The sequence below is a fragment of the Nothobranchius furzeri genome, chromosome 12, assembly GCF_043380555.1.
Source record: "Nothobranchius furzeri strain GRZ-AD chromosome 12, NfurGRZ-RIMD1, whole genome shotgun sequence".
NCBI classification, from domain to species: Eukaryota; Metazoa; Chordata; class Actinopteri; order Cyprinodontiformes; family Nothobranchiidae; genus Nothobranchius; species Nothobranchius furzeri.
Genome location: NC_091752.1, coordinates 5,397,832 through 5,411,724, shown reverse-complemented (window position 1 = coordinate 5,411,724; position 13,893 = coordinate 5,397,832). Strand labels below are relative to the sequence as shown.

General features: G+C 43.0%; 1 protein-coding gene across 15 annotated transcripts in view; it reads right to left on the bottom strand.

Annotated features, from left to right (window-relative positions):
• Positions 1-13,893, bottom strand: part of lrrfip2 (leucine rich repeat (in FLII) interacting protein 2) — a 39,599-nt gene that overhangs the window by 17,064 nt on the left and 8,642 nt on the right. For 4 of the 15 annotated variants that reach the window (XM_054749857.2, XM_054749859.2, XM_054749864.2 and 1 more), the window contains exons 8-18: positions 11,551-11,595; positions 11,388-11,447; positions 11,078-11,176; positions 7,344-7,409; positions 7,147-7,200; positions 6,981-7,037; positions 6,596-6,670; positions 6,336-6,449; positions 5,879-5,920; positions 3,189-3,320; positions 2,787-2,858 (exon numbers count right to left, since the gene is read on the bottom strand). In XM_054749857.2, the coding sequence (XP_054605832.1) occupies positions 2,787-2,858; positions 3,189-3,320; positions 5,879-5,920; positions 6,336-6,449; positions 6,596-6,670; positions 6,981-7,037; positions 7,147-7,200; positions 7,344-7,409; positions 11,078-11,176; positions 11,388-11,447; positions 11,551-11,595 (816 nt within the window). The remainder of the gene's footprint in view (positions 1-2,786; positions 2,859-3,188; positions 3,321-5,878; positions 5,921-6,335; positions 6,450-6,595; positions 6,671-6,980; positions 7,038-7,146; positions 7,201-7,343; positions 7,410-11,077; positions 11,177-11,387; positions 11,448-11,550; positions 11,596-13,893) is intronic. The other 11 variants (XM_054749858.2, XM_054749862.2, XM_054749865.2 and 8 more) reach the window with 5 other exon arrangements.

The following is a 13,893-nucleotide window of genomic DNA, read 5'->3' as shown; positions in this document are numbered from 1 at the left end:
TGGTCAGTCTTCTATTTTAAACAAGTCATTTGGGACCAATATGCCAGGTAAAAGAGAGCAGGGTCTCTGATGATAATAAAGACTTTCAGAAGCAAAACAAAGTGCAAATGGGGTCTGAGGAGAAAACTCCAGAAGAGTTGTGTCAAACTCTACCAGCCGGGAGTCGGGATGTTAGTTATAGAGATGCACCGATTCTGGTGTGGAAGGCCAATATGAACCTTTAAATTCACGATTAACGTAAGCGGGGCGAAATGTAAGAAACGCCTTTTCCTGTGACCTCGCCGCCGCCGTGGGAGATCACCAACTTACCGGGTAACTGCATCATCACTCATGATTTCACCAGTTCACTCAATAAAAAGCAAGGAGGAAGACTGCAGCATGTGTCCAAACGGTCGACAGTATATTTTTCTATTCTTTTACGTCAGTCACAGAGGTTTTGCAGCTATTGATATATGAATATTTTTCATAGTCAAACAACAGAAAATCTGCAAGTGTCTTTTATTTTGAAATCCGTTGAATGCTTTACACTGCTCCTGTGTTTGACTTCCTGTCCGGCCCGATCTGAACTGCTGAGCTTGACGAGTTCTGGAAGCGCAGCACGTAAAAAATAGACCTGAAGCGTACATTTAGCAGAGCGACACGACGCTACTGGACGCACCCCCGGCGGAACACCTACGTTTTACGTTTAGCAGACGTTACGCAACACTTGTGCATCTGGTGGAAACCCGGGGCTAGAGCTTGGCTGCAGTGAGTTCATAACAATCTTTGCTCTAGTACGCCGGTTCTGGAGGGCCAGTATGCAGCATGTTTTAGTTGTTTTCCTGCTCCAGCATACCTGATCCGTTGGTTGACTCACCTGTTTGGAAGCTCAAAGCTCTGCAGAAGGCTGTTAATCAGGGTGTTGAAGCAGGGTTAAAACTAGAACATGCTGGATACTGGACCTCCAGGACCAGGGTTAAGAACCACAGCTCTAGACTCTAGAGTACAGGGTATCTGCAGGTTTAAGGGAGCCAAATTTAAGACTTTTTAAGACCTTTTTTAAGGCCACTTTGACCAAATTTAAGCTATTTTAAAAATTAAATCTAAGCTATAATTTCCACCTATTGCCTGGAACCGGTGCTAACCACGTCGCAAACGTAGGATTAGCCATCCAGTTACCATTAAGCTTGCACTTCCCCATAGCGCATGCTCCCACTCAGTGTTGCCAGATCCAAAATCCCACAATATCGTACAGAGAGGCTTAAATTTTCGTTTTTCAGTACAAATTATCGTACATTATAAATTTGATAATAACGTTCTATAAAAGACTTCTCATCCCAATATAATATAACAAAGAATGTGTTTTATATTGCCCTGTTTAAATAAACATCTTTAAAACCAGTAATATAATGCTTATAAACGTGCAGAGTGTGTCGGCACCACTCCGACCTCCACGCATTGACACAATATGCACATTTGAGCAGTCCTATTTATTTCATTTCTACATAGGTTAAAAGCACGCGACAAAACATCACAGCAGTGGAAAAACTGACCCAATAAACGACACAGCAGCCTACTCACCTAGTTGCTGATCTCAATCTCCTCATCTGATTCACTGTCTGTCGCAGCAGAATGCCTTTAATCACCTGTACTAAGTGGTCTGTGCTTCTCATTGCAATGTTGTGCTGGGCTAAAAAGCCACATGGCTTGATTTCAGCGTTTTTCACATCATTTTCAAACTTCTCTTTTTCATTAGTTTGTAGGAGACATTTATAAACCTGTAAGCACTGAGGTGAAATCTGACTTCAGAACAGTTTAAAATTATGTAATTGACTTGGGAAAGCCACAGCAAAAGATGGTGTTACTAGATGCAATGTGAAATTATCGTACATTTGAGGATTTTTGAAACTATTGATCGTACATCGTACAGAGCCCAAAATTATGGTACAAATACGATAATTATCGTACATCTGGCAACACTGCTCCCACTAGCTTAACCAGCTAACGTGCTCATCTAAAAAAGCCCCCTTTCACAACCAACTGAATGCGTACGGTTCCGCTTACGCCAACATCGTACACAAAAAATGCTGAACACCAACTAGAAATTCACAAAAATGTTATAGAAATAAAAGAATCTTGTTTGTTGGTTCTTTGGTAATTTAAGACCTCTGGAAACTGTATTTAAGGATTATTTGTCATTTTTAAGGATTTTTAGGGCCTTAAATTTGGAAAAGCTAATTTAAGACTTCTTAAGGACCCGCAGATACCCTGGAGTAAATATTTTAACGTTGTGCATTTTATTTTATTTATCTTATATTCTATAGTTTTTATTGGTGCAGCATTTAGTTCTTCTAAACGTTATAATAATAATAAACTTAACATCTGAGAGGCAAAACCACGAAGCCAACCGTTGTATTGGCAGATTTTTGGTGCATCTCCAGTTAGTGACCTACTCATGAACAGGAATCCAAGTGAGCAGGGAGGTGAAGGTGACTGGGCCAATAAAAGCCCGGGTGGAAGAGGTCAAACAGGTCAAGACTCTGGTGTGACTGCAGGTGGAGCTCTTCACACAGCTCAGCAGGAACGTGATTTCGTTAGACTGACCGAGGGGTGATGAGAGAGCATGCGGTGGAAACAGGATGACACAGTTAAACAGGAATCACCCAAAGATGTGGCTGGAGCAACAGGAGGGTGGGGGTGAGTGCTGGAGAGGGGTGAGTGGGAAGCAGGGGGAGGGAGGGAAGTTAGTGATGCCATACTGTTCCCAAAGGATAAAAGAAGCATGCGTAGAGCTCAAGCCCCTCTACCTTCAGCTCTTTAAGCCCTTGCATGTACCGCCCCTCTACATCCTGAATCTGGTCCTTTAGTTCATAGATATCCTGTAGAGCAGATGGAGGGAATGGGTTTTGGATGAACCGGAGGGTGGAGGACGGTAAAGGTAAAATAAAGCACCCGTGCAGTCGTCTCAGAGAGAGTTCAGCAGACACACGCATCATGACCCAGACATTAGGGACAGGGTTGTGGGACCCGTCCATCCAGACCTCCCATGCACACTAAAAGAAAAACGGTTAAAGCAAAGACCGAGGACAGCAGGAAGGACACGGCAGAGGGGACGCCGCGAGAGTTTCAGACTCAGGAGGAACACGTCAGACCTGCGACGTGACTTTTGTTAGGTTTTAATAAAGACCGGACGTGTTTGAACGTCGTACCTTAAGTTCACTCAGACTGGCGTCGGCGTCATAGATGCTGCCGGTGTCTGTGCTCCCCCGCCGCGATGAAGAGCCGCCCAGGGAAGCCAGGGTGGCCGCTGAGAGACCTGGGGTGGTGCAGCGGGAGGACGGCTGAGGAAACAAAACAAAAACAAACATTCACCTCTTCAGCATCGGATCCATAACTGGTCTCGAAGGAACGTTTAGAAGCATGTTTCTGTGTAAAGGTTAGAATAATCATTCTTATTCGAACCGTTACCATTTTTGTGAAATTAATATACATAAGATCGGACTGATGAGCTAACGGCTAGTCTGTTTTAAAACAGCTCTAGTCTCCAACATAAAATGCTTTCAGCCACATTTTACTACAGCTTTTATTTTAGCTGAAAAACTACAAAGTTACATGAAATGTAAAACTGGCTGCTGTGAAAATATGTAGAAAAAACTCTGTTGCATCCACTGCAGTAGAAATTTAAAAGAGTGGAGCCGTTTCAGGATGGCGGCATTATCCAATCCAATTTTATTTACATAGCGCATTTAAAAACAGCAAGTCAGCTGACCAAAGCACCGCACAGTTAAACCTAAAAAGCATTCACATTCACATACATACACATTAAACAGATTAAAAACTGTCAAAATAGAAACACCTAAAATCGAAACAAAAGTTAAAACAGCCGATGAAAACAGAAGTCAGTAAAAACAGAAGAGAGTCACAGCATAAAAGAATGATCATTGGCCAAAAGCTGAATTAAAGAAATGTGTCTTTAGGCTGGATTTAAACTGTGCCAGTGAGGAAGCCCGGCGTACCACCAGAGGGAGTGCCTTCCAGAGGCTGGGAGCAGCAAAGGTGCACGCACGCTCCCCACGAGCTTTAGATTTCATTTTAGGGACTTTGAGCAGTAGATGGAAGGTCAGCAGACCTTAGTGACTGGGGGGGGGGGGGGGGGGGGGGGGGGGCAGCTCTGACAAGTATAAAGGGGCTAGACCATTCAGGGCTTTGTAGGCAAATGTTAGAACTTTGTATTGTATTTGAAAGTGCACAGGAATCCAGTGTAGATCAGCCAGAATTTAATTTAGCTGTTTAGCCTGTTAGCTACAGGTTACAAGTACAGCTACAGGTACCTGTTTAGCTACAGGTTACAAGTAGAGCTACAGGTACCCGTTTAGCTGTTTAGCCTGTTAGCTACAGGTTACAGGTACAGCTACAGGTACCCGTTTAGCTGTTTAGCCTGTTAGCTACAGGTTACAGGTACAGCTACAGGTACCCATTTAGCTGTTTAGCCTGTTAGCTGCAGGTTACAGGTACAGCTACAGGTACCTGTTTAGCTACAGGTTACAAGTACAGCTACAGGTACCCGTTTAGCTGTTTAGCCTGTTAGCTACAGGTTACAGGTACAGCTACAGGTACCTGTTTAGCTGTTTAGCCTGTTAGCTACAGGTTACAGCTACAGCTACAGGTACCCGTTTAGCTGTTTAGCCTGTTAGCTACAGGTTCAGCTACAGGTACCCGTTTAGCTGTTTAGCCTGTTAGCTACAGGTTACAGGTACAGCTACAGGTACCTGTTTAGCTACAGGTTACAAGTACAGCTACAGGTACCTGTTTAGCTACAGGTTACAAGTACAGCTACAGGTACCTGTTTAGCTACAGGTTACAAGTACAGCTACAGGTACCCGTTTAGCTGTTTAGCCTGTTAGCTACAGGTTACAGGTACAGCTACAGGTACCCGTTTAGCTGTTTAGCCTGTTAGCTACAGGTTACAGGTACAGCTACAGGTACCCGTTTAGCTGTTTAGCCTGTTAGCTACAGGTTACAGGTACAGCTACAGGTACCTGTTTAGCTACAGGTTACAAGTACAGCTACAGGTACCCGTTTAGCTGTTTAGCCTGTTAGCTACAGGTTACAGGTACAGCTACAGGTACCCGTTTAGCTACAGGTTACAAGTACAGCTACAGGTACCTGTTTAGCTGTTTAGCCTGTTAGCTACAGGTTACAGGTACAGCTACAGGTACCCGTTTAGCTGTTTAGCCTGTTAGCTACAGGTTACAGGTACAGCTACAGGTACCCGTTTAGCTGTTTAGCCTGTTAGCTACAGGTTACAGGTACAGCTACAGGTACCCGTTTAGCTGTTTAGCCTGTTAGCTACAGGTTACAGGTACAGCTACAGGTACCTGTTTAGCTACAGGTGGAACTGGCAAATTAGAAACTGTCGCACAAGTTAATTTATCTCACTAAATCTGTAAACTAAGATATGAGACAGACTCATTCCATGCAGTTTCAGCCTTTATTTGTTATAGTTGTGTTGATGATGGCTCACAGCTGACGAGAACACAAAATTCTAAATCTCAGTCATCAGAATATTGTGAAAAGGTTCAATATTCTAGATTTAAAGTGTCACAATTTTATCAGCTAATGAATCGAGAACACCTGCACAGGTTTCCCGAGCCTTTAGATGGTTTCGCAGTCCGAGCTGGACATTAGTGAACTTCTGCACCATGTTGGTCTCTACTGTGTTTCATTTCACCATTCCCAGATTTGTATTTTTACTAGTCGGAGAATTTGAACACACCTTCCAGTGCTACTTGGGACATATCAGTGAACAACCCGTCTTACTCATGCAGATGAAAAACTTTGCTAAATGACCACGGCATCGAACCGAGTTCACGTATGAGCAGATGTGTCGTTGACTTACCCGAGTATAATCTGGATACTGCTTGTCACATTTCTCATCCAGCTGTAGAAAAGAGAAAATCATTTTGTAAGAGAAAGTTGTCGGCTGTTCGAGAGAACTTGTTCTTGCCTGCATGCCTTTTCAGAGCCTTTAAACCAGAAAGTTAGTTCGTGAGTCTCGGATGAGTGCTGCATGTCCACAACCTCAGCAGAACCGTCAACCAAAATCAAACACGTCCACAAAAAAAAAACACTCAAAGAAGAAAACCTTTTTTAACGCATGCTGCTGCACACACGTCCACTTTGTTGTTGATTTTCTATTATAGGTAGTAAAGTTTTCAGTAGAATGCACATAATGTGGCATGAGTCTGAAGCATTCGTTGTTATTACAGGCGTCATCCATTTGTGTTTTCTTTGGCCATGCACTGGATTTCGACATTCCCACAGCACGCAGACGTGAGCTCAGATCGGGCACTTACGGCGTCCAGATCAGGATTGCTTAAGTCATCGAGGTCTGACACAATACTGCCCCTTCGGTTGGAGCGGCTGAAATAATCAGCCGCAGACTCACTAATGTCCGAAAAGTCCGACAGCTACTTACAACACAAAGGATGAAGGGGAGAGTGGAATCAAACAGGAATGAAGAGTCAACTTCACACAGAAAAGATGATAAAAGTATAAATATCGCGACAGAATCACATCCGTTGAGGTTTGGGGAAGCCCAGTAGCTACAGCTCACCACACTGTCCCTCCGGCCTCTGCCGTAGTGTTCCTGGGACACACTGCTCACAGTGTCGTCGTCTGAGGACGAGTGCTGGAAATATCCACACAGATAAAAACCCAACGTAGCGTTAGACGGCTGCAGGCTCGAGTCGCTTTGTTACAACCAACATCAGCACACATCCAACTGTTTGTATTGAACAGATTATTGGAATAGATTATTATTTACCTGTGAGCAAAGCCTTTTCATACAAACAAAGCAACATAAATAAAGCAAGACCAACTCCATCAGCAACACGGCTTCCCGCTACGAGCTATCGCTAACATCTGTCCTAGCGGGATGGGAGCAGGAAAGTGCTCGTTAGGAGTGAATGTCGGTGCTGTGAGTGTTTAAAGGTGCTCACCGCAGGGCTGCTCTGAGTGGAGCTGGCTCCAGAGGAGTACCAGCTGTATTCAGAGGGCTAAAGACGAGGGAAGGAGGAGGACATATGTCAGGCCACAAGGCTAAACTGTTGTTGGATCAATATTCCCCCCCAAAATACTGCTTTCACAAACATTCAGAGGACTTACAGCTTTGGAATTGTAGCTTGAGCCATAAAGACCGGCGTTATCATAAATAGAGGCCTGTGACGTGAGAGATGATTCACAAACACACAGACGAAAAATAAAACAGGACAGAAGTCTCTGAGTGGCTGAATAACAGAGAGAAGGAGATGGTTTGAAGGTGACCAGAAACAGGCAGACCAACGCCAGCTACTGAAACTGACCATGCTGTAGCTGCGAGGCAGCCCCATGCCAGTGGAGGTGGAGGAGGGAGAGGGGGAGGTGGTGGCCTGCGGGACAGGAAAGGAGCAGGAGGAGGGTCACGTTACTGAACAGTGGGATGTTTTAGCCAGAGTCACAGTGTTGAGGAATTTAAGAGGTAAAGTGAAAACAGGACTAGTGTTCTGCTGATCTGGTAGCGTTTACAGAATTTAATGTCAAGTGTCAGAAGAAAACGTGGCTGTTTAAAAACTGCGAGGGCCCGGCTAACATCAGCGGTTCCTGCAGGAGACGAAACATCAAACACAAATGATTTTACGACACGTACGGCATTATTATAGAGTAAAAATAAAGAGATGGAGCCAAAGGGAGGGGAAAGAGGAAAAGTAAATCCTGAGATTATCATATATTCATGTGAAAACACACAGATTCTTTATGATGTTGGACAAAGTGTTACATTGAGAAAAGTTGGAGTTTTACTCGTTAAAATTCATGATATGCAAACATCTCTCCTCTGATTGGCTAATATTAATGTGACTCCTCCACTGCCTTCTTTCACTCTTTATTCGTGGGCAAAACAAAAAGGCAACAATGCTTTATCTCCACAAATGACCAGGGGCGGATTTAGCAATTTGGGGGCCCGAGGCGAACACAGACATGGAGCCCCTTACACTAAATTGTCGACAATCTTATCTTTAACTGGATTTGCGAAACTCTCCCCTCTTCTGACACAAATTATTTTCCCTTTTTATTAGTCCTCCTCTTTTTTCCTGTATTTCCCTCCTTTTGAGCGCTTTCAGTATTTGCTCTGCTTTCTTTTTCCTGTCAGTGCTCCTGTGCTTTAGCCTTAGTTATTTTTCTTCTATTTTCCATTTTGGTCCGTGTTTTCCTCCCTTGAAATATTTTCCATTGTCTTTCCTTTCTGCTTCCTTTTGATGTTTAAAGCGAAAAACGACGTCACTTTCAGAAGTGAAAATAAAAGCTTTTATGAAGCAAGCTGCTTCTTTCTTATTGGAGCCACTAGGATAACTCCGTTTCATGCTTCATGTTTTGACTATCGCTTTGAGTTTTTACGAACGCTCCCGCCTCTCTTCTTATTATTATTTGTGGTCTTATGGCACTTGGCAAACAACAATTTGGTGCATTACTGCCACCAACTGGATTGGAGTGGAATGACTACCAATCACTTCCTGTTTGTGCATCGCCGTCTTAATAACCCTCTTATGACCATAATTATAACAGGGCCGCCTGGTATTTTTTCTTATGGCTTTAAAATTGTAATAAAAGTACAAAGTGTGTGTAACTCTTCTCCTTTTTTCAGAACAACCTCAGCTTTCAGTGTATGGTTTGTATTTAGAAGTTATTGCTATTAAAGCCTTTAAAAAATCAGCTTAAAAGTAAAAAAAGCAAAAAACGGATTTGAATTTTTTACATTTATTACTGAACAGGAACTTCAAAATTACTGGGCAAACAGTTTAAACTTTGAACTGAAATGCATCTATTCCTAAAAAAGTGTGAACCTTTGTATCATTTTTAGCAGTTTTTAAGACCATTTATTTTTGTAAACTTTCAGACGTTTTTATTTGATGTGGTAGACCTTGAAGCAGTTTCTCTCCAGCTGCAGGCAGAGTCTTGCACACCTCACACTGCCATGGGTGCTTCTCTTGCACACCGTGCTGCTATACCAAAAACATTTGTTTTAGCAAGTATAATTATTTATTGTAAAAAGATAAATAATGCTGGAATGAAGCTGAATCTTACAATTAGCAAATAGTTGAGGGTTGTTCAAATAAAAAAAATAAAATATAAAGACTGAACAAACGTTCATACCCTGGTTCACTGGAGATCTGTCCTTCTTCGTGGTCACGGTCTTCAGATATAAGCCTTCTGGGACACCTAATAGATCGTGTTGATTTTCTTTGAGGCATTTCCATAATTTCATGCTGGTTTTTAGCTTCCCCGTTCCGTTATCCGCTTTCACCGCGGCGCTGCGCTCCGTTTCAATCAAGCTGTACAGCAGGATTTCCCCTCGTAGCGATATTTTCCATAACTCTGATTGATTCGTGCTCAAGATCATTGGAAAGCTGCTTTTATGTACTTCTAGGAACCGTTGGAATTTCCTGGATCTGACCAGCCATTCAAAAGTTATAAAACGGAGCATTTTGGATGACAAACTCAGCACGTCTCTGAATCTGTGTTGTGATTCGTTGCGCTCAAGACAGGGAATCCCGGTGGCTACCGTAATGTCTTGTATATGCACGAAAAGCCCCATTTTTAATCTTTTCAGCACTTTTGGAATTTTAATGATATCTTGAACGGCTCAGGAATTGTGGCAATGAGAAGTGCGCATGTCCAATCCCGTTTGCGGCCACAGGTTGGTAATAAGATTATTGTGGTGGCATTAACAGAGGGGTGCCAGCGGTCAGGGCTAGGGGGCCCCCCAACACAAGGGGGCACCAGGCGGCCGCTGACCTATGCCTAATGGTAAAACTGCCACTGCAACTAACACAAGCACAAACACGTTCTACCATCCTCTGAAGGTGTTAATGCTAACGGTTAGCTTCTACTAGAAGCGACGAGCTCTGGTCTCTCTTAGAAGCTAAACAACAGCCTTCCCTGTTGCGAGCTAAGATGGGTGAGTTCATGAATGCTGAACATGGATCTAAGAGGCTTTTTCCTCGCCTATTTTCTATTGGTGGCTAATGCAGAAAATAGGGGTAGAACACTATTTTCACGTTCAGCCTGCATGTGAAACTCAGAGTGAACGATTAAAAAAAACATGGATTATACGTTTTTCAGTGAACCACAAGTTTAAATTTACCAGAAAAAAAACAAAAAACAAAAGGAGTTTTTGAAAACCAACAAACATCTGGGTTAAAAATTGGAAACCCTTTTTTTGGAAACTTTTTTCGTCTTCTAATCACAAATTTCCAGTCTACACTTTAGAGAATATACAAATTTATCTCCTGAAAATCAAAACTTTAATCTCAGTAAATTTCCTTTTGTTTTAAACAAAAATGTGTGACTTTACAAAAATCATAGGATTGTTTCTGGTAAATCTGAGAAAATTGAGACTATTTATGTTGCAAATGTATAATTTAACAAAAGTGGTCATTTCTGCTAAATGTGGGAGTTTTCAACTTTTACTTTGTTCTTGAAAATATAAATGTTCAAAATGTAGCTTTATGCATTTTTGCATTTTGTCAACATTTTTCCTCGGATATTTTGGACCTTTCCTACATCAGAGTACGGCTAGACGAGACGTCGGTCAGCCAATGCATCAGGCCAAACTTCATTGTTTTTTATATATTCACCTGTTTTGGTTGAATTCGGTGTTCAAAAACAGATTCAGTTTCAGAAATGTTGCACATCAGCTGCTGCTTAGCATTTAAATAACAAAGAAAACGTCCAGATTTCAGCTGTGAAAATCAGCTGCACACGTTGGCCATCAGCTGGCCGTGACCTCTACATATCGGATATGGAAAAACCATATCGGTTGATCTCCACATCGGAGTTCTTTTCCACATAAATACATGAATTTAATCTCTTAATATTTCCCAGCTTTTAACCCCTCCCCCACCCCGTTTATCTTTAAATCCACAAAAACCCTAACACGCTGTTGTTTGTCCCTTTTTACAATTAAGTAGAAACTATGCCCGGCTCATAAATATTCATGATAGTTGTGAATCTAGAGAATTGACCCAGTTTCACCACTTCAGACCCTGACAAGAGGACCAACCCGTGGCTGATAGATGGAGGTGGAGGTGGAAGGCAGGGGAGATGGTTTGGTGGTCTTCATTAGGCTGCTGTAGTTCCTCTGATCATGGTACAGTCCAGTCTAGAAGAGGGACATAACACGACCTCAAGCAGCATGTCAGTCTTTATCTTGAAGCGCTGAATTACTGCAACATTGCTTGATCAATGCGCCATAAAGCAATGATCGCTCAGGCTTATCAAGGCTAAAGGTCATCAACAGAAAACTCTACGAGTCTGCACCGCTGCCATGCTTCAAACCAACGCTGAGACGTGAATATTTAGAGTCGACTGACCAGGAGGCCCTTCTTTGATGACGTCTTTCTATGGCTTTGCAGGTCGCTGTACACAGAACTCTGTTCAGACCCACAAAATGTAAGAAAAAGAAAGAGAACAGGGTGATATGCAGAAAGGGAAATAGATGAGTAGAAAATGAAAGGTCAGCATAGAACTACATACAGTAGAGCGGGCGCTCTTGAGGATGGAGCTAGAGAGGCCATCGGACTGAGGAGAGACCAGGAGAACCAATCAGAAGACCAGTAAAGATGTGAACTGTTAACTCCGATAAACATACATGCACCTTGACATTAGCACACACCCAATCCTTAAACACCACACAATTACAGGCTAGTGGTAGTGCTCCATGCGTCAGATGAAACAACACGAAGGAGGTCAGTTCTCATGTTCTGGGAGCAAAAAGCTGCTCAACTAAATAAGCAGATATGATGACCTGAAGGAGGAAATCTCAAACCAGGAGGAGAGCAGAATTAGTTCCGTTTAACACGCCGTCATCGGCTGAACTCTGGCATTTAAATGGCCACCCCATTAGGTACACCTTCAGCACAAACAGCTAATTATCCAGTTACATGGCAGCATTTAGACGTCTAGATGAGGCGAAGTTCAACCTGGGCATCAGAATAAAGAGCCTTTGACTGTGGCATGATTGTTGATCTAAGTAGTTCATAATCTGCTGGGAATTTCACCCACAACCATCTGGATCCACCCTTCAGGCTGCTGGTGTAATAGTGGTGGTGAAGATGTTTTGCCACTTTGGACCCCTCAGCTCAACCTGAGCCTGGTTTAAAACACCACAGCCTACCCGAGTCTTGTTGCTGACCATGTCCATCCCTTTACGGCACGTGTGTCAGACACAAGGCCCGCGGGCCGTGGCCCGCGAGATAAATATCAAAAATATATTAAAACTGGCCCGCTGGCCGATTTTACCGCAAAGATTTCAACTCCCATGATGCTTTGCGGCGTTAGTGCGGAGCCGACGCGCCCCCTCCTTTGTGTTTTTTCCAGCGTCTGCTGCCGGTGTCTGCAGCTCCGCTGTCTCGGACAAACTACACTCCTCTCACTCAGCGCCGAGTTCACTCAGCTGTTTTCTGACGTTGAAGCCCAGAAACGGAGATTCTAGCCGCTCAGTAACGTGTTCACGACTGAAAGAGAAAGTTTTCCAACTAACGTCCAGACAGAGCTGATGTAACTCCAGCGAGCAGCGACACGCTCAAACCAGCACAGCTCTGTGGCTGCTGTAGTTGTTATTTTTCCTCCCCGACACACAACAACGTGGTCAAGCTGCTCAGACATGTTCATCAGCACAAACCTATGTGAGCACCTGTTGTCATCTAATGTTTTCATTATTATGATGAAGATGAACAAAACAACAGGAGTCTCCTCCTCAGCTCAGATCAACCCCATGATGCAGGTATCTGGCTGGAACAGGTGAGCATCACAGTAAACCAGTGGAGCAAACTGAGCTTTAAATATGTTGGTTTTATGCTCTTTTTCTAGCCTGGCAAGCCAGACTAAATAAATGTATTATTTAGTCTGGCCACGCTCCATTGACGGCTCTCGGTTGTGGGGCGGGTTCTACCGTTGTCTTTCAAATGATCTCCGCATTCCACTGGACAATGAATGTGACATACTCTTGTTTCACTCTGTTGCATCATCCCACCCACCAGGCATATAGAGTGCCCTGATTGGCCCACAAAGCAGATAAAGCTCTGTGATTTGTTCACTAAGCAGACAGAGCACTATGATTGACCCACCATTATGGATCAATCACAGCTCTTTATGTGTTTGAAACCCCTCTAGAGAGCTGTGATTGGCTAGCCAGAGTCCTGGTAGGAGCTGCGGGGTTTTCAATGGAGCGTGCCTAGACCAAACTTTGCAAAGCAAGGATTTGGTCTAGTTCACTAGGCTACTCTTTTTCTGCTCCAAAACATGAAAGTTAACAGGTGAGATGTTGCATTTTCATTTAAGATAAAATTATATTTTATTTTGTTGTTGGCCCGTGAGAAAAGATTTAACCTACAGTAAACAGGAAGTGGAAAGGCTGCAGATAGATGAATGGAATAGAAAATCCCTATATTGTTCCTCAGTGGGGAAAGCTAGACGTCACAGCAGCGATGACACGTATTACAGGAGAAAAAAAGGAGAATAAAAATAAGAAAAATGAATAAACAAGAAAACATAAATCCTGAATAGATTTTAAAAATGCTGATTATACCACAAGTAATGAATACCACTGATGTGTTTTATTTAAAACGGACTTGCTCGTGTGTCATTAGGTTATTCCACATTCAGTGTTAATGCAGAAATAAGTTTGTTTCCAAATTTAAAGGTTCAAAATTGCATACATGTTGATAAAGAAAATGGGCAAATTTGCCGTCACTTTTTCAGAAAATATGAAGTTTGGCCCTCGACTCCGTCCCAGAGTTTCATTTGGGCCCCGTGTGAGTTTGAGTTTGACACCCCTGCTTTACGGCAACATGGACCAATCTTCTGATGACCTACTTC